Source organism: Pan troglodytes, chromosome 17, assembly GCF_028858775.2.
Source record: "Pan troglodytes isolate AG18354 chromosome 17, NHGRI_mPanTro3-v2.0_pri, whole genome shotgun sequence".
Taxonomy (NCBI): Eukaryota; Metazoa; Chordata; class Mammalia; order Primates; family Hominidae; genus Pan; species Pan troglodytes.
Window position 1 is genome coordinate 56,587,286 of NC_072415.2, and position 20,942 is coordinate 56,608,227.

The window sequence follows — 20,942 nt, forward strand, 5'->3', positions numbered from 1 at the left end:
GATATTGGCTCTGCAGGCACTGCTGGGTGGAAAGAGAACCCCCCAAAATGAACTTGGATTAGAAGGAGGACAACAACCCAGCCTAACATGGAAGAAAGAGAAAGCACTTGGGAATTCTTGCTTCCTTTAAGCCTTCTTTTGGGGGTTGTGGGGTGTGGTTTATTTCCAAGAAATGGCAATGGTGGTCTTAGGAAGTATTGATCCTTTGATCTGCTGAGGAAGAATGGGGAGTTGGCAGGCTGGAGGAGTGAGGGGAGGGAGGTTTGGCCTTCCTTTGCCCAGAGACTCGGCAAATGCAGCACAAAATCAGATGGGATACCAGGCTGGAGTGAGCGTGGATGCATTTTATTCTCCCAGGACACCCCCCGCTGACCCAATGTGGCATTAAACCCCCAGAACCCCCACAGTGTGGCATCCCATACACATATCCTGGCTTACCTGCCTTATTTCCATTCCCTCCACCCACCCAGTCCAGGGGCTCTGCAGGACCTGTGGGCCCCCTGGAAGGAGCCAGCAAAGCCCAGCCTGAGCCGTTCTCCTGAGGGACCAGTCCCTTGTGCCCCACGTCAACAGAGCTGGAAGAGAGGAAGCCACCTTGCCCACCCACTCACACTGCATGAGGCTAAACAGAGACCAGACAGGCCGTCAGTCAGCTTCACAGAGCTATGTTGTCTAAAAAGAAACTTTCAAATCTTTGATAGCTTCCATCACCTGCTCCTCCTGCCTCAACACCTCAGCCTGTCCCCCAGATACCCCCAAATCCAGTCTCTGAGACCCACCAGTTCTTCAAAGCCTCTGTCAGGTCCCACCAGGGTACTCCCACCCCCCTCCATTGCTGTCTCCTCTGAAACCTACAAGATTTATAGTCTATGCCACAAAACTGCGAGTTTATTTATACACTGTCTTACATAATTTTTCATGTTTGTCTCTTTAAGTGTTCTGTAAGTTTCTTAAGGACATGAATCATACCAAATAATTCTTGAGTAGCATCCCCTCTCCCCCAGTGCAAAGCTGAGGGGGCGTTTAACGAATGTTTCTTGATTGTTAGGATAAAGTTTCAGGATTCCCTTCGTATGAATCCATCCATTCAACAATTAGTGTCAGGCACTGTGCTAGGACCTGAGAACTTAGAGATGAATAAAGCATCTCTTACAAGGGTCTTACCAGCTGTGTGACTTTACACATGTTACTTCCCCTCTCTGCAAGAATATGAAATGAGGAAGACTATGTATTAAATAAGACTATGGAGAGGATTAAATGAAATAATCCTCATTTAGGATTAGCTTCTTAGGTTAGAACCTGCCTCATGATCCCTTAGTGAATGTTAATAATTAATTTTTTTTTTTTGAGACAGAGTCTCACTGTGTGGCCCAGGCTGGAGTGCAGTGGTGCAATCTTGGCTCACTGCAACCTCCACCTCCCAGGTTCAAGCGATTCTCTTGCCTCAGCCACCTGAGGAGCTGGAATTACAGGCATGCACCACCACACCCAACTAATTTTTGTATTTTTAGTAGAGATAGGATTTCACCACGTTGGCCAGGCTGGTCTCAAACTCCTGACCTCAGGTAATCTGCCCACCTCGGCCTCTCAAAATGCTGGGATTACAGACATGAGACAACACTCCTGGCCAATAGTTAATATTATTACCTCATGAATCCTTCACCTGTGGGGAGGAGGGGTGTCCCTAGGATAATAGGTAGGGTTAAGAGCTAAATTAGAGAATTATTAGATAAGAAGTGAATGACCTGGATACATCAAAAAGAAGAAATTAAATTCTCTAAGAGGTAAATCCCTGGAAAATAGAAATGTCAAAAAAAAAAAAAAAAAAAAGGTGGGTGGGGCAAGGAAGAAGAGACGGAATCCGGGAGTAAGAGGGTATCACTGTGCTCCTGAGAGATATCTGAGGAAGGTACAGGAAACTCACATCCAACACCTGGTGCAGGGCTGGGCATATGGCAGTTCAGAGCTAGGATTAGAGGAAGGCCAGCAAGGCACCCAGCACACAACATTTAAAGAGGTCCTCATTCTCAGACTCATGTAAATACAAAGTTAACGCCTGAGAGTAGAGGCCACCTTAAATTTTGTTCCCTGGATCACTTGCTGGCCTCACCTCATCTCAGTTTTGCAGCAAGTGCTCAGGAGAAACTTGCTCTGACCAGCGAAACTGTAAAGTCACTCTGCTGACCCACCACACACCCAGGCTGCAGTCAGAGCAGCATCCCTTCTTTCCAGGGCACCCTCCCCCTCGAGAACCACACTCTGGATAGATCCTCCAGTCCCTGTGGTCCCAATCTCCTGGGGCTGTGCCTGTTTCTCAGGGCAGTCGAACAGAAGGCTTTGTCCCCTGGGTCGGGGGAGAGTTGGCTCCGTGATGAGGGCCTTCGAATATACACATGTAGGCAGCACAAAGTCAGGCTGTACTTTTCCTTGACCCAGTTTCGCATCCTCAAGTCTCAGGCCTGCACCAGCCACATGCAGGCAGCCCAGCTTTTTGCCCTGAAGGTGCAGGAGAGAGGAAGGCTGGAGGGAAGACAAAGCATAGGAGGGTCCTCTGTACTTGAGGCAGGACAAAACTCCTGGTCTCATTTCCTGTCCACTGCACAATCACATAGAAAAGCAATGGGACAGTGCTGAGCAGGATGTGCTAAGTAGAGACACCATGGTGCTGTGAATTCAGAGGAGAGAAAGAACACCGTGGGCTGAGACCAGAAAGAGAAGCAGGATTTGGACTGAAAGACAGCTGGGAGGGGACAGCGGGTCGGAGGCAGCATGGGTGAAGGCCCAGAGTTAGGACAGATGTGACATGCGTAAAAGACCCTTCACTGGCCGGGTGTGGTGGCTCATGCCTGTAATCCCAGCACTTTGGGAGGCTGAGGCGGGTGGATCACCTGAGGTCAGAAGTTCAAGACCAGCCTGGCCAACATAGCGAAACCCCGACTCTACAAAAAATACAAAAATTAAATTGGCATGAGCCTGTAATCCCAGCTACTCAGGAAGCTAAGGCAGGAGAATTGCTTGAACCCGGGAGGCGGAGGTTGCAGTGAGCTGAGATGGTGCCACTGCACTCCAGCATGGGTAACAGAGCGAGACTCCACCTCGAAAAAAATAGATCCTTGGCTGACAGGGGAGAAACATTCAACTTCCAGAGTGGGCTTCAGCACAGACTGACAATTAGGCATGAGATTTTTGTTTGGGGAACAGAGACATTCAAAGATTTCTATTTCCAACAAAGTGGCCGACTGAGAAGCCCTCTGGGGCAGGTGCTGTGACATACCCCACCACATCACCTTCAGGAATGAAGGACTTCTCCCCACCTGTTGGGGGTGCCATGAGCCGACAGCCCTCAGCTCTCATTCCTCTTTGAGAATTGCCACAGGTGAGCAGAGCCACCTTGCTCAAGGTTATGTCCTCTTCCAGGGCATATACCTCTTCCAGGTATAAAGGCCAGGCCCCCTCACCCCAACTCTGGGCAAGTATGAAGAGACAGCCCAGCTCCAGGGCTGCCTATGGGGTCCACTGAGGCTTTCTCTGGAACTGTACTGCAGCTCAATTTCTCCCTGTGGCCAGTCATATTTCCTTCTCTCTTTCTCAGATATTGATCCCAAGAACACTTCTCAATAAACATCCTACACTCTAATCTCTGACTCAGAGTCTACTTTCCAGGGAATCCAATCTGCAACATCCTCCCACTAAAAAACACTAAAATAACAATTAAAATGTCTTTTAAATGCCTTATTAAATTGATGAATAGTCTGGAAAGAAAAGAAGTAGTAGATGCATTCGTCAGCCAATCTCGGTGATTCATGCTTCCCTTGTAATGGCCAAAGGGCCCTCCCAAGGAGGGTCACACTGGGAACCTCCTCCTAAAGCCAAGAAAGCACAAATAATGCAAAAGAAAAGAAGGGAGAAAAGGCAAGGTATGTGAAACACACAAAATATGATGGCAGAAATAAATCCTTAGTCATCAGTAATCACAATAAATGTAAATATACTAAACTTTCTAAGTAGAAGACAGAGATTGTCAGACTAGGTATTAAAAACTGTAAGTATGTGCTAGTTACAACAGACATAGAATGAAAGACATGCAAATTTAAAAAAAAAGAATCAATATCATAAATATCATGTTCTCTCACCACAATACCTTTGAGTTAAAAAAATCAAAAAGATAAGGAAAAACTTGAAGCCTCTGGACATTTTAAAGCACTTCTAACTTCATGAGTGAGTAAATTATGATAGAAATTAGAAAATAATTGGAATTCAAGATATTGAAAATACATCTGGTATTTACTAGCTGTATGACCTTGAACAAATTACTTAACCTCACTGTGGCTCAGTTTCCTCATCTATAAAATAGCCCCTGGTAACAGTATCTATTACTTGTGTTATATGGATTCAGTATGTTAACACATAAAGCACATGGACTAGTAACTGGCACATAGTAAATGCAATGTTGTTCTGAGTTCTTGTTATCATCATCATCCCCAAATTGAAGAGATTTAATTAAAGAAATATTTAGAGGAAATTTTATAACTTCAAAAGTTTACATTAGAAAATAGAAAGACTGTTAACTGAAGAGCTAAGCACCCAACTTAGGAAGTTAGAAAAATGACAGAATAAAATCAAAGCATAAAAATTAATAAAATAGCAAATATCCAAGAGAAAATCAACAATGCCAAAATCTGATCATTTTACAGAGACAATGTAAAAAACAGAAAAAGAAACAAGTAAATAATATTAAGAATTAAAAAGGGGCAAACCAATGGATATGACAGAGATGAAATACAGCATATTATAAATTTTGCCAATAAACTTGATTTCTTTTAATTTCTAGAAAAATATAATTTACCAAAATTGATTGAAGAAATAGAAAACTTAAATACTCTTACAATTACTAAAGAAATGGATCAGTAACTTGATTAATAAGTCTTAATTAGTAAGACTTAATGGATTAGTAAAGTTTTCCCATATGGAAAACATTAGGTGCAGATGGTTGTAGAGGTGAGGTCTACCAAACATTTAAAGAATAGATGAATCTCAAAAACGTGCATAAGTCATTACAGAGAATAAAGTTTTAACATTCTCAACTCATTTGCAAGACTGATTTTAAAACCAGGCAAAGATAGCATGATAAGAGAAAATTACATCCAATAGCATTCAAGAAAAAGAACAGATCATCCTGAATAAAAATAATAGCGAACAAAATCTCACATCATATAAAACAAATAATATACCATAAACAAGCTGGGTTTACCCCTAAAATTATAAGTTGAACATCTATTAATGTAATTTACCACATCAAAAGGTTAAAGGGGAAAAACTACACACCATTCAATAGATGTAGAAAAAGTACTTATAAAATTAATATCTAAATACAATTTTTGGCTGGATGCAGTGGCTCACACCTGTAATCCCAGCACTTTGGGAGGCTAAGGAGGATGGATCACCTGAGGTCAGGAGTTCCAGACCAGCCTGAGCAACATCGTGAAATCCCCTCTCTACTAAAAATACAAAAATTAGCTGGGCATGGTGGCGCATGCCTGTAATCCCAGCTTCTCGGGAGGCTGAGGCATGAGAATCACTTGAACCCAGGAGGTGGAGGTTGCAGTGAGCCTAGATCAAGCCACTGCACTCCAGCCTGGGTGCCAGAGTGACGCTCCATGTAAAAAATAAATAAATAAATAAATATAATTTTCAAAATAAGAAAAAACAAAACTTTTAACACATTCTACAAATGTGTGGAACTTTACCTATTAGAAAATATCTTAAAAAAATAAGCAAACATATTCAATGATGACACTTTTTTAACATTCCCTTTACAATTAGGATTAATCATACCATATACAAAAATTAACTCAAAATGGGTCAAAGATCTCAATGTCAGAGCTAAAACTGTATAATACTTAGAAAAAAGTTTAAGTGTAAATTTTTGTGATGTTGGATTAGGCTATGGTTCCTTAGATATGACACCTAAAGCACAAGCAATCAACAACAAAAAAAAAGTAGAAGAATTGGACTTCATAAAAATGTAAAACTTTTGTGCTTCAAAGGACCACCAAAAAAGTGAAAAGACATGTTTTGCAAATCACATACCTGATAAGCAACTTATACTTGAAATATATAAAGAACTCTTACAACTCAAGAAGAAGAAGTAAAATAATCCACTTTAAAAATAGGCAAAGGGACCTCTGTGGGCAGGGCATAGCCGAACAAAAGGCAGCAGAAACTTCTGCAGACTTAAACGTCCCTGTCTGACAGCTCTGAAGAGAGCAGTGGTTCTCCCAGCATGGTCTTTGATCTCTGAGAACAGACAGACTGCCTCCTCAAGGGGGTCCCTGACCCCCGTATAGCCTAACTGGGAGACACCTCCCAGTAGGGACTGACAGACACCTCATACAGGCGGATGCCCCTCTGGGACGAAACTTTCAAAGAAAGGATCAGGCAGCAATATTTGCTGTTCTGCAGCCTCCGCTGGTGATACCCAGGCAAACAGGGTCTGGAGTGGACCTCCAGGAAACTCCAATAGACCTGCAGGTGAGGGACCTGTTAGAAGGAAAACTAACAAACAGAAAGAAATAGCATCAACATCAACAAAAAGGACATCTACACCAAAACCCCATTTGTAGGTCACCAACAAACCAAAAGTAGATAAAACCACAAAGATGGGGAGAAGCCAGAGCAGAAAAGCTGAAAATTCTAAAAACCAGGGTACCTCTTCCCCTCCAAAGGATCACAGCTCCTCGCCAGCAATGGAACAAAGCTGGACAGAGAATGACTTAGATGAGTTGACAGAAGTAGGCTTCAGAAGGTCGGTAATAACAAACTTCTCCGAGCTAAAGGAGCATGTTCTAACCCATCGCGAGGAAGTTAAAAACCTTGAAAAAAGGTTACAGGAATGGCTAAACTAGAATAAACAGTGTAGAGAAGACCTTAAATGACCTGATGGAGCTGAAAACTATGGTACAAGAACTTCGTGATGCATGCACAAGCTTCAATAGCCGATTCGATCAAGTGAAAGAAAAGGTATCAGTGATTGAAGATCAAATTAATGAAATAAAGCAAGAAGACAAGTTTAGAGAAAAAAGAGTAAAAAGAAGTGAACAAAGCCTCCAAGAAATATGGGACTATGTGAAAAGACCAAATCTACATTTGATTGGTGTACCTGAAAGTGAGGGGGAGAATGGAACCAAGTTGGAAAACAGTCTTCAGGATATTATCCAGGAGAACTTCCCCAACCTAGCAAGGCAGGCCAAACTTCAAATTCAGGAAATACAGAGAACACCAAAAAGATACTCCTTGAGAAGAGCAACCCCAAGACACATAATTGTCAGATTCACCAAGGTTGAAATGAAGGAAAAAAGGTTAAGGGCAGCCGGAGAGAAAGGTCAGGTTACCCACAAAGGGAAGCCCATCAACTAGCAGCGGATCTCTCAGCAGAAACCCTACAAGCCAGAAGAGAGTGGGGGCCAATATTCAACCTCCTTAAAGAAAAGAATTTTCAACCCAGAATTTCATATCCAGCCAAACTATGCTTCATAAGTGAAGGAGAAATAAAATCTTTTACAGACAAGCAAATGCTGAGAGACTTTGTCACCAGCAGGCCTGCCTTACAAGAGCTCCTGAAGGAAGCATTGAACATGGAAAAGAACAACCGGTACCAGCCACTGCAAAAACATGCCAAATTGTAAACACCATCGATGCTATGAAGAAACTGCATCAATTAACGGGCAAAATAACCACCTAACATCATAATGACAGGATCAAATTCACACATAACAATATTAACCTTAAGTGTAAATGGACTAAATGCTCCAATTAAAAGATATAGACTGGCAATTTGGATAAAGAGTCAAGACCCATCAGTGTGCTGTATTCAGGAGACCCATCTCATGTGCAGAGACATAAATAGGCTCAAAATAAAGGGATGGAGGAAGATCTACCAAGCAAATGGAAAGCAAAATAAAGCAGGGGTTGCAATCCTAGTCTCTGATAAAACAGACTTTAAGCCAACAAAGATCAAAAGAGACAAAGAAGGTCATTTCATAATGGTAAAGGGATCAATTCAACAAGAAGAGCTAACTATCCTAAATATATATGCACCCAATACAAGAGCACCCAGATTCATAAAGCAAGTCCTTAGATACCTACAAAGAGACTTAGACTCCCACACAATAATAATGGGAGACTTTCACACCCCACTGTCAATATTAGACAGATCAACAAGACAGAAGGTTAACAAGGATATCCAGGACTTGAACTCAGCTCCGCACCAAGAAGACCTAACAGACATCTACAGAACTCTCCACCCTAAATCAACAGAATATACATTCTTCTCAGCACCACATTGCACTTATTCTAAAATTGACCACATAGTTGGAAGTAAAGCACTCCTCAGCAAATGTAAAAGAACAGAAATCACAACAAACTGTCTCTCAGATCACAGTGCAATCAAATTAGAACTCAGGATTAAGAAACTCACTCAAAACTGCACAACTACATGGAAACTGAACAACCTGTTCCTGAATGACTACTGGGTAAATAACGAAATGAAAGCAGAAATAAAGATGTTCTTTGAAACCAATGAGAACAAAGACACAACATACCAGAATCTCTGGGACACATTTAAAGCAGTGTATAGAGGGAAATTTATAGCACTAAATGCCCACAAGAGAAAGCAGGAAAGATCTAAAATTGACACCCTAACATCACAATTCAAAGAACTAGAGAAGCAAGAGCAAATACATTCAAAAGCTAGCAGAAGGCAAGAAATAACTAAGATCAGAGCAGAACTGAAGGAGATAGAGACACAAAAAAACCCTTCAAAAAATCAACAAATCCAGGAGCTGGTTTTTTGAAACGATCAACAAAATTGATAGACCGCTAGCAAAACCAATAAAGAAAAAAAGAGAGAAGAATCAAATAGATGCAATAAAAAATGATAAAGGGGATATCACCACCGATCCCACAGAAATACAAACTATCATCAGAGAATACTATAAACATCTCTACACAAATAAACTAGAAAACCTAGAAGAAATGAATAAATTCCTGGAAGCATACACCCTCCCAAGACTAAACCAGGAAGAAGTTGAATCTCTGAATAGACCAATAACAGGTTCTGATATTGAGGCAATAATTAATAGCCTACCAACCAAAAAAAGTCCAGGACCAAACGGATTCACAGCCGAATTCTACCAGAGGTACAATGAGGAGCTAGTACCATTCCTTCTGAAACTATTCCAATCAATAGAAAAAGAGGGACTCCTCCTTAACTCATTTTATGAGGCCAGAATCATCCTGATACTAAAGCCTGGCAGAGACACAACCAAAAAGAGAATTTTAGACAAATATCCCTGATAAACATCGATGCAAAAGTCCTCAATAAAATACTGGCAAACCGAATCCAGCAGCACATCAAAAAGCTTATCCACCACGATCAAGTGGGCTTCATCCCTGGGATGCAAGGCTGGTTCAACATATGCAAATCAATAAACGTAATCCATCACATAAACAGAACCAACGACAAAAAACACATGATTATCTCAATGGATGCAGAAAAGTCCTTCAACAAAATTCAACAGCTCTTCATGCTAAAAACTCTCAATAAACTAGGTGTTGATGGAACGTATCTCAAAATAATAAGAGCTATTTATGACAAACCCACAGCCAATATCATACTGAATGGGCAAAAACTGGGAGCATTCCCTTTGAAAACTCACACAAGAAAATGATGCCCTCTCTCACCACTCCTATTCAACATAGTGTTGGAAGTTCTGGCCAGGGCATTCAGGCAAGAGAAAGAAATAAAGGGTATTCAATTAGGAAAAGAGGAAATCAAATTGTCCCTGTTTGCAGATGACATGATCGTATATTTAGAAAACCCCATTATCTCAGCCCAAAATCTCCTTAAGCTGATAAGCAACTTCAGCAAAGTCTCAGGATACAAAATCAATCTGCAAAAATCACAAGCATTCCTATACACAAATAACAGACAAACAGAGAGCCAAATCATCAGTGAACTCATATCCACAATTGCTACAAAGAGAATAAAATACCTAGGAATCCAACTTACAAGGGATGTGAAGGACCTCTTCAAGGAGAACTACAAACCACTGCTCAATGAAATAAAAGAGGACACAAACAAATGGAAGAACATTCTATGCTCATGGATAGGAAGAATCAATATCATGAAAATGGCCATACTGCCCAAGGTAATTTACAGATTCAATGCCATCCCCATCAAGCTACCAATGACTTTCGTCACAGAATTGGAAAAAACTACTTTAAAGTCCATATGGAACCAAAAAAGAGCCCACATTGCCAAGACAGTCCTAAGCAAAAAAACAAAGCTGGAGACACCACACTACCTGACTTCAAACTATATTACAAGGCCACAGTAACCAAAACAGCATAGTACTGGTATCAAAACAGATATATAAACCAATGTAACAGAACAGAGGCCTCAGAAATAACACCACACATCTACAACCATCTGGTCTTTGACAAACCTGACAAAAACAAGAAATCGGGAAAGGATTCCCTGTTTAATAAATGGTGCTGGGAAAACTGGCTAGCCATATGTAGAAAACTGAAACTGGATCCCTTCCTTACACATTATATAAAAATTAATTCAAGATGGATTAAAGACTTAAATGTTAGACCTAAAACCATAAAACCCCTAGAAGAAAACCTAGGCAATACCATTCAGGACATAGGCAAGGGCAAGGACTTCATGACTAAAACACCAAAAGCAATGGCAACAAAAGCCAAAATAGACAAATGGTATCTAATTAAACTAAAGAGCTTCTGCATGGCAAAATAAACTACCATCAGAGTGAACAAGCAACCTACAGAATGGGAGAAAATTTTTGCCATCTACCCATCTGACAAAGGGTTAATATCCAGAATCTACAAAGAATTTAAACAAATTTACAAGAAAAAAACAAACAACCCCATCTAAAAGTGGGCAAAGGATATGAACAGACACTTCTTAAAAGAAGACATTTATGCAGCCAACAGAAACATGAAAAAATGCTCATCATCACTGGTCATCAGAGAAATCCAGATCAAAACCACAATGAGATACCATCTCACACCAGTTAGAACGGCGATCATTAAAAAGTCAGGAAACAACAGATGCTTGAGAGGATGTAGAGAAATAGGAACAGTTTTACACTGTTGGTGGGAGTGTAAATTAGTTCAATGATTGTGGAAGACAGTGTGACGGTTCCTCAAGGATCTAGAACTAGAAATACCATTTGACCCAGCCATCCCATTACTTGGTATATACCCAAAGGATTATAAATCATGCTACTATAAAGACTCATGCACACATATGTTTGTTGCAGCACTATTCACAGTACCAAAGACTTGGAACCAACCCAAATGTCCATCAATGATAGACTGGATTAAGAAATTGTGGCACATACATACCATGGAATACTATGCAGCCATAAAAAAGGATGAGTTCATGTCCTTTGCAGGGACATGGATGAAGCTGGAAACCATCATTCTAAGCAAACTATCACAAGGACAGAAAACCAAACACTGCATGTTCTCACTCATAGGTGGGAATTGAACAATGAGAACACTTGGACACAGGGTGGGGAACATCACACACCGGGGCCTGTCAGGGGGTGGAGGGCTGGGGGAGGGATAGCATTAGGAGAAATACCTAATGTAAATAATGAGTTGATGGGTGCAGCAAACCAACATGGCACATGTATACATATGTAACAAACCTGCACGTTGTGCACATGTACCCTAGAACTTAAAAGTATAATTCAAAAATAAATAAATAAATAAATAAAAATAGGCAAAGGGGCTGGGCGTGGTGGCTGGCTGGGCGTGGTGGCTCATTCCTGTAATCCCAGCACTTTGGGAGGCCAGGAAGGGTGGATCACCTGAGATTAGGAGTTCGAGACTAGTCTGGCCAACATGGTGAAACCCTGTCTCTACTAAAAATACAAAAATTAGCCAGGCATGGTGGTACATACCTGTAATCCCAGCTACTCAGGAGGCTGAGGTGGGAGAATCACTTGAAACCGGGCGGCAGAGGTTGCACTGAGCTGAGATCGCACCATTGCACTCCAGCCTGGGCAAAACTTCCTCTCAAAAAAAAAAAAAAAAAAAAGGCAAAGAATCTAAATAGATATTTCTCCAAAGAAGATATGCAAATAGCTAACAAGCACATTAAAAGATGCTCCACATCATTAGTCATCAGAGAAATGCAAAATCAAAACCACAGTGAGATGTCATCTCAAAACCACTGAGATGGCTATAATCCAAAAAAAAGATAATAAAAGTGTTATCAAGGATGTAGACAAATTGGAACCCTCATACAATGCTGGAGAAAATGTAAAATGATACAGCCACCTTGGAGAACCCTGGCAGTTCATCAAATGGCAAACACAGAGTTACCATATAACCAGTTCTACTCACAGGTATAAACCCAAGAGAAATGGAAATCTATGTCCACACAAAAACTTAACATAACAGTGAAAACAACTCAAATAAATGTCTATGAGTTGAAGAACAGAGAAACAGAATGCAGTCTATCCATACAATGAAATATTATTCTGCAATAAGAATAAATGAAGTACTGATACATGATATGACATGGATGAACCTTGAAAACATTCTGCTTAGTGAAAGATGTCAATCACATAGGACAACATAGCATATGATTCCATTTATATGAAATGCTCAAAACGGGAAAATCTAGTGAGACAGAAAACAGGCTAGTGTGTTTGCTCATTCCTAGGACCAGGAGGGATAGGGGTCTGGGAAGTGATGGCTAAGGGGTACAGGATTTCTTTTGTAGAGTAATGAAAATGTCCTAAAATTGACTGTGGTGGTAGATGTGCAACTGTATGAATATATTAAAAGCCATTTAACTGTACACTTTAAGTGGGTGAATTTTATTTCAATAAAGCTGTCAAAAAAAGAAAGAAGAAAACGATGAGGACTAAAATGAGGATGTTCACTACGACACTTTGATTGAATATTATGTCAAAGGTCCTAGCCACTACAGTAAAACAAGAACCATATATTAAGGTATAATGGTAGTAATGAAAGAAAGAAAAATGTCTACATAGAAATCCTCAGATAATCTTCAGATAAACTATTATCAGTATGTGCATAATCAAGGTTGCTGATTATAAAATTAATACGCAAAAAACAAATTTATTTCTATATGCCAGCTACGAATGGTTAGAAAATATAACTTTTTTAAAGATAATTTGTACAATAATAAACAGTTTACATAGTTTTTAAATAGTTAAAAACTATGTAGCTAGACATGAATTGTTACGGACTAAATAATTGTTTGTGTCCCCCCAAAATTCCTATGTTGAAATCGAATCCCAAGGCAATGGTATTTAGAGGTGTAGGTTTGGGGGGATGATTAGGTCAGAGAGTGGAGCAGTCACAAATGGGATTGGTGCCCACATAAGACGAGGCCAGAGACTTAGCTCCCTCTCTTTCATCCCCACATGAGGAAACAAGAAGTCTACAACCTGCAGGAGGGCCCTCACCAGAACCCAACCATGCTATCACCTTGATCTTGAACTTTCAGCCTCTTGAACAGGAGAAACAAACATTTGTTGCTTAAGCTACCAAATCTATGGTAATTTGTTACAGCAGCCCAAACAAACTAAGATGTAAATCTAACAGAAAACATTCAAACTCTTTATGGAGAATTATAAAACTCCATTGAAAGACACGGGAAGACATTCAAGGCCCAAGGTTATCTGGTTTTCCTGAGATTAAGTTTAAAAGATAGACTCAGACCAGATTATTAAAATCTACCATGTCTTTTTCCCTACCTTTAAATAAACATTGCCCTTTCCCTGTCCCTCTGTTAAAGTGTAAACACCTGAAGTTGTAATACTCTAGGGCTGTGAGCTTATATGAAGATTTCAGCACTAACAAAGGGGATTGGGGTCAGTGGGGGACTTAAAAGAAGACGGAACAATTTCCATGCCCCTCATTGTGGAAAATCTTTCTTTTAATGCTTTTTCTTCTCAGCAATGACACCTAGAAAGGGTAACCTGCGCTCCCTGTCTCCACATTGTCTTTCCCCACTCACTCCCTGCCCACTGAAATAGGATCCTGTCCCCACTTCTCTCTCCCAAACTGTCTTTGCCTCTACTGCCAACCCAGTGGACACCTCAATCCTATCCCACCCGAGCCCTCTTCCCGGCATGCCACAGTTGGCCACTCTCACTCTGACGCCCTCGTCCCTTGGTTTCCTTAACACCTCCCTCTCCTCATTCCCCTCCACCTCTCTCCAGCCTCGGCTTCCAGAGCCAGCTCTCCTCTCTCGACCCCTTATAGGTGCAGACATCCTTCAAGGCTCTCCTTTGTGCCCAGACCCATCATCATTTTCCACTTTGCTCTGTCCTTGGTGACTCATCCAATCCCATTGCTCACATCAGTGGTTTTCTAACTGAGGGTTTCAACCCAACGGATTGTAAAATTTAATGGGTTGCTCTCAGATTTTTTTAATAAAAACTCTTTTTATTGTGGCAAAATACACAATAACATAAAATTTACCATTTTAACCATTTTTAAGTCTACAGTTGAATGTCATTAAGTTCATTCACATTGCTGTGCTACCATCACCACCATCCATCTCCAATACTTTCTCATCTTTCCAAACTGAAACTCCATGCCCATTAAAAGATGACTCCCCATCCCACACCCAGCCCCCAGGAACCACCATTCTACTTTCTGTCTTTATGAATTTGACAACTCTAGGTCTCTCATATCATTGGAATCATAGAGTATTTGTCCTCTTGTGCCTGGCTGATTTCACTTAACACAAGGTCTCCAAGGTTCATCCATGTTGTAGCACATTTCAGAACTTCCTTTCTTTTTAAGGCCAATATTCCATTGTATTTTTTAAGGAAGTAGAATGGATTTATTTATTTATTTATTTATTTAATTTTTAAATTTTATTCATTTATTTTTTGAGACAGAGTCTCGCTCTGTCACCCAGGCTGGAGTGCAATGGTGCGATCTTGGCTCACTGCAACCTCCACCTCCCAGTTTCAAGCAATTCTTGTGCCTCAGCCTCCTGAGTAGCTGGGATTACAGGTGTGTGCCACCACACCTGGCTAATTTTTGTATTTTTAGTAGAGACAGGGTTTCACCATGTTGGTCAAGCTGGTCTCGAACCCCTGACCTCATGATCCACCAGCCTAGGCCTCCCAAAGTGCTGGGATTACAGGTATGAGCCACCGCACATGGCGAATGGATTTTTTAAATGAAGTAAAATAGAAAACATTAGAGTACATTTCTCGTAATAAGGCCAAGTATTGCTTCACAAAATGTTTCAGTTGAGTGTGTACATAACTGTGTTCAAGGTCTCCGGCTATAACATATGCCATACTGTGCTTCCCAATCATAAAAGTTTGAAAAACACTGATGTCAGTGGTTGGTGACTCCAAATCTACATTACTAGTCTGGCTCTTCCCAACGCAGTTCTGGGTAGCTCCACGCACAAGGATCCAGACCCACAGCTGTCACCCTCCCCGCTCCCTCCCAGACACGCCATCCTCACAGGGTCCCTACTTTCTTCTCAGGAATTGGGCCCTGCCTGCCTCACTCTGCCCCCAGCAATATAGCTCTAACCCCTGAGTCATGCAGATTCACTCAACTCTTGCCTGCACTTGTCAATCCTTGCTCAAACTCGATTTCATCCCCCTTCCTTTCACTTCTGCCTATGCCTGTGGATCATTCCCCTTTCTTGAAGACCCCTTCAAATGCCTCCATGTACCTTGAAACACAGTGATTTTCTCTGGCGCCTCCTCCTTGTTTTTAGAGTCCCTCGTCCATTCCTCTAGGCGTGCCTTTCTGTCTTCCCAATAGCCACGGGCTCCCTGGAGACCCTGGACTGTGCCTGCCTTGCACACCATTGTATCCCTAGCACTTAAAGAGTAAATCTGCATGAAGTATTTGTTCAATCAATCAAAACAGACATGGAGAAGCCAAGAGCATCAAGGAGTACGTTCACAACTTTGTTTCTTGTCTTTTTCTCCTCATTCACATAGCGCATGCTTTCTCCATTAGAGACACTGAGCCCACTAAGCCACCTGCACTGCCCCACCTTCTCCCCTCCTGACCAAGGGAGGTGCTGCAAATGGACCCCCAGAGTTCTGACTGCTCTCAGTGGGGTCCTCCCAAAAGCTCCCATTGCAGAGCACAGGGAGAGCCCAGGGTCCAAAGAAGTAAGCACACATCGACTCACAGCCCCACTGCCATTTGCTCTGGGCTGTCGCTAAATTCTCCCTGGAAGAGCCTGCCTTTGCCGTGTCCCTGAAATCTTTGTGAGGTGGCATCACACCAGCTCAGCACAGAAGCAAAGAATGGCAGCCTTCAGGAATCCCCTGGCTCTGAAGTGGACCTGCACCCTGCAACAAGTTCTTCTCACTTTCACTGGGCTGTGACAGTACCTCCCAGCCTCTCTACCTCTTTAACCCTTCCTGTAGGAGACCCAGCTAACGTCCTTCTTAGGGGCTTTTATCCTGCCATTACCCTACTCCAGGGCCAAACACAGCTCCCAATGGCCCAATGAACCAAATGCAAATTGTTCTTCTCAATCTTCAAAACACTTTGCTGAGGCTAGTGACCCACTGTTACATCTGCCCTCTTCGTCCCTTCCTTCCACCTCACAGCAGTTGTATCCATTTCTTCATTGTGTCTCTTCCAGTTACAATCCCTGCGCACACACACATAGTCCTACCTTCAATTATTTATTCATTATCCAATATTTATTGAGAACATCTTATGTGCTGGACACCACGTTTGGTGTTCACAGTGCAGCTGGGAACAAAACAGAGCAAATTGGTTGGGCGCAGTGGCTCATGCCTATAATCCCAGCACTTTGGAAGGCCGAGGCGGGTGGATCACGAGGTCAGGAGATCAAGACCATCCTGGCTAACACGCTGAAAACCCGTCTCTACTAAAAATACAAAAAATTAGCTGGGTGTGGTGGCAGGCACCTGTAGTCCCAGCTACTTGCCAAGGCTGAGGCAGGAGAATGGCCTGAACCTGGGAGGCAGAGTTTGCAGTGAGCTGAGATCGCGCCACTGCACTCCAGCCTGGGTGACACAGTGAGACTCCATCTCAGAAAAAAAAAAAAAAAGAAAGAAAGAAAAAGAAAAAAGAGCAAATCCCCACCGCATGGAGCTTTCGGTCTAGAGCAGTTTCTCAACCTCAGCACTACTGACATTTGGGGCTGGAAAATTATTTGTTGCTGGGGGCAAACTATGCATTATAGGTCTTTACAACCTCTTTGGCCTCTTCCCTCTGCATGCAGCAGCACTCTCCTCTCCCCAGTATGAATGCCACAGAAGTCTCCAAACATTGCCATGGGGAATAGGGGATTGAGAACCACTGGTCTAGAGCAGCAGGAGGAGCTTGTTGCAGCTTGCAGATTGCCTGGGGAGCTTGTTACAAAGGCAGGTTAGTAGATCCCACCCGAAGACAGTCAGATTCAGGGGCTCAGGAGTCTGCATTTCAATGGTCCTCCAGTTTGTTCTGCATCAGGCCCTCCCAGAGCCTCTGCTTGAAGAACACTGGTCAAGTGTTTGTAGACAGGAGACAGACTGATGATAATCACATCAGGCCAGTTCATTACAATCATGATATATGGAGGAAACAAGATAGGTAAGCAGGTGCTAGGGGTGACACTGATGTGACAGCCACATCCAGTTCAAGATCAGGACTAACCAATGATTAAGCCAAGTGCTGCAGTGTAGGTAGGGTCAGGCGTGGGAGAGACGGGAGGAAATTGTGACACACTTGCATCTCTGCCCCTTTGCTCCTGCCCACTTTTTGGATGTGCATGCCCCCTGCCCCCACCCTCAAATCTTACCCTTCCTTCAAGGCCCACTCAAGTTCAACTTCCTCTGGGCACAGTCTTGCCTAACTTCTCCAGCCTATCAGTGCTTCTCTTCTCAGACAGTTTAACATTCACTTTCTGTTTCATTTGTGGCTATTTTGTTGCCCCAAATAGACTTCGAGTCCTCTGAGTACCAAGACCACATCATCTCCTTCTTTACAGACCCTTATCTACAGGCACGCTTCCAGGATCAGCCCTATACAAGTTTTGCCTGGTTGATTGGGTTGAGTCTCTAGAGTGAGGCCTGCAAGATAGCATCCATGCGATTTAGGAGGTCAGGGTCTCTGTGAGGGAGGAAGGGAAGCACCTTGTGTGCCTGCTGAACTCCTGGCAGCTAGCCCACCCACCCAAGACCAGGGAGGACTTAGAGCAAGCAGGTAGTTTGGTTGGCGTTTGCCATGGGCGGTTGTATTTTCCCCCTGTTGACAAGGCAGAAGGAATCCCAGCAGCCCCAGCAACTTTGGGGAGGTGCCGGGAGGGGGCAGGAACCCAGAGTTGCCCTGCTGAAGAGCAAGTGCCAAGATAGCAGCAGGCAATCGGCCTGCAGGGCCGCAGCAAGCTGTGGGGGACCCAGCTGTCCTTGCATAGGATCATCTCAGGGGCAGCAGTAGCCAAAACAAGAGGCAGGCCCAATCAGATCCAAGAAGCCAGGAGACTCCGAAGATGGCCTTTAAAGCCACCAGTGTCAGACAGCACTCAGGAGCTGCCACCAACCAGGGAACGCTCCCTGGGAAGGTCCGGAGCAGCAACTGGCTGTAAACAAATGTTCAGAACAAGGTGCCTCATTACTCCCCAGCTCCGGGGGAGTTACAAGGAGGGGAAACAGCCTAAGTGCTCGGCTTTTCCACTGGACAGCGACACCTACCAGCGATCCTCACCCTCCCACCTTCGTGGGCAGCCCAGATTGGGAGCACCCATACCTGATGTATCCACCTCACCCAAAGGATGAGAAGAGGGCTGTTTCGTTATGGGGAAGTTTAGAGAAGAAGGTGGGATGCTTACTTAGCTAGAGAGACATTTATTTTCCTATCAACCTAGGGGAGGGGCGGTGAGAGTAGGGAGACACTAGCAGCAAAGAAAAAAACAGCCCAGCAGCTAGGAGAGAGGGCTCTTGCCAAGAGAGGCTCTGATATGGGTGTATCCTAGAGCAGGAACCTCCCCTAATCTCTCAAACCAGGCGGAGAAACCCCAAGTGTTTCCTTAAGCCAGCAGAGCCGGCAGAAGGAAGTGGCTGGCATTTCAGTGTATCTTCTGCAAATAGAGAGGCTGAGGCTGTGCCCGAATTGAATTTCTGAGTGACACCTCCTACTGCTCTTTCTCTTGGAGTTTAACCGTGGATTGGGGTGGAGTAGGGGGAGAGCCCAACGAGGGGTTAACTTCTGCTGCAGCTCTGACCTTTTGCGCTAAGGATGAGAAAAAAAAAAAAAGCCATCTGTTTCAGAAGGAATCAGGTTGTTGAGTTTCACAGATCCAGTGGCTGTGGGATTATAAGACTTCACTATCACTATCCCTGTCGCATCGCCACAGCCCACACTACCACCCCCACCGAACCCGAAGCTCCTGGAGGGGAAAATGCTTTTTCTCCCAAGGGTCCTTACGAAAGTTCAGGACTCGCGAGGTTATAAACAAACAAACAAACAATAGATACGATTTTGAGCCCTCCGACCCCGGAGTCCAAACAAATGGCCATAGAACTGTGGGTCTGGAGGACACCGCTCTGATCCATGCGGTCTCTCCGAGTATTAAATGGATTTATCGTCAGCCTGGTTGCTTGGAATTCTATTCTGTCCTTCATTTTTCACAGCGGAACAAAGTTGTCTGGACCCTCCAGCCAGCGCTGGGCAGGAGCAAGCAAGGATGCTCTTGGAAACGCGGTGACCCAAGCCTAAGCGGCCATGCTCGGGGCTAGGAGCGGACCCCACGGCCACTCACCCCGGGGCGCTGCGACCGAAGCTGCCGCTGCCGCTGCCACTGCCACCCGGGGGCTCGCTGGCCGGCTCCGCGCATCCCGCCCTCTCATGGACTTTCTTACCTCTTAATGTAGTTCCTGCCATACAGAATCTGTTGCAGCAAGGTCACCAAGGCAAAGGCGCAAATGAAGATGAAGAGCAAAGTTCGGTTCCCCAACAAATCCCGGTTGGCCGAGGGGTCCGCGTAGCGCATCCTGGCTACCGGGCGCCGCGGGCGCGGGGTACGGGGCGGCCAGGCAATGACTCGCGGGGTTCCGGGGCCCCGGGGGGCGCGCGGCCGACTTGGCGCCTCACGGTGCGGTCAGGCAGGCGGGGGACTTCGAGGGGCAAAGTTTCTGGTTGGCGCGGCCGGAGCTGGGGGCATCCAAGCGTCGCAGGCGCTGGGGCGGCAAGCAGGACAGGGCCGGTGGCAGGGAGCTCGGCCGCGGCCAGGGGCCTTCCCCACCCCCGGGTACCTTTACCTCCAGGCGCCCGTGCCGGGTGGCCGCCGATTTCCCCGCGGAGGGGCGACGCCAGGTGCCACGAGCCGGAGGCGGCCCCTCCCGCCGAGGTGGCGGCCAATGGGGAGCGAGACCCGGGCTCCGTCCCCTGTGCGCCCCAGCGCGCCGCGCACCGCCCCCTCCAGTCCCGCGCCGGATCGCGGTTGCCCAGCGCGCTGTGCCCTGCCGGGGGCGGGCCACGTTTGATCTCCGGGCCCGCAGCAAGGGATCGCGAAGGTTGGCTTCCGGTTCTGCCGATAGGGACGAGGGGAGGGGGCGTACAAAACACCGGTGCAGTCTGGCTAATGATAGGCGGGCCGTGGGGAGGGGGAGGGGCGGAGCGCAAAACGCCGGGTTTGAATCTTGGAATTAAAAAGAGGGCAGGCGCTGGGCGCGGTGGCTCACTCCTGTAATCCCAGCACTTTGGGAGGCCGAGGCGGGCGGATCACAAGGTCAGGAGTTCAAGACCAGCCTGGCCAATATGGCGAAAACCCGTATCTACTAAAAATACAAAAAACAAAATTAGCAAGGCGTGGTGGCACGCGCCTGTAGTCCCAGCTACTCGGGAGACTGAGGCAAAAGAATCGC

At 44.4% G+C, this 20,942-nt stretch overlaps 1 protein-coding gene across 3 annotated transcripts in view; it reads right to left on the reverse strand.

The window, feature by feature from the left end:
- The window catches only part of ST8SIA5 (ST8 alpha-N-acetyl-neuraminide alpha-2,8-sialyltransferase 5), a 77,868-nt gene extending 57,255 nt beyond the window's left edge, over nucleotides 1-20,613 (reverse strand). For 2 of the 3 annotated variants that reach the window (XM_063795476.1, XM_009433932.4), the window contains exon 1: nucleotides 19,938-20,613. In XM_063795476.1, coding sequence (XP_063651546.1) covers nucleotides 19,938-20,068 — 131 coding nt within the window. In that variant the 5' untranslated portion in view covers nucleotides 20,069-20,613. 3 annotated transcript variants of the gene reach the window in all.
- Between the last annotated feature and the right edge of the window lie 329 nt (nucleotides 20,614-20,942).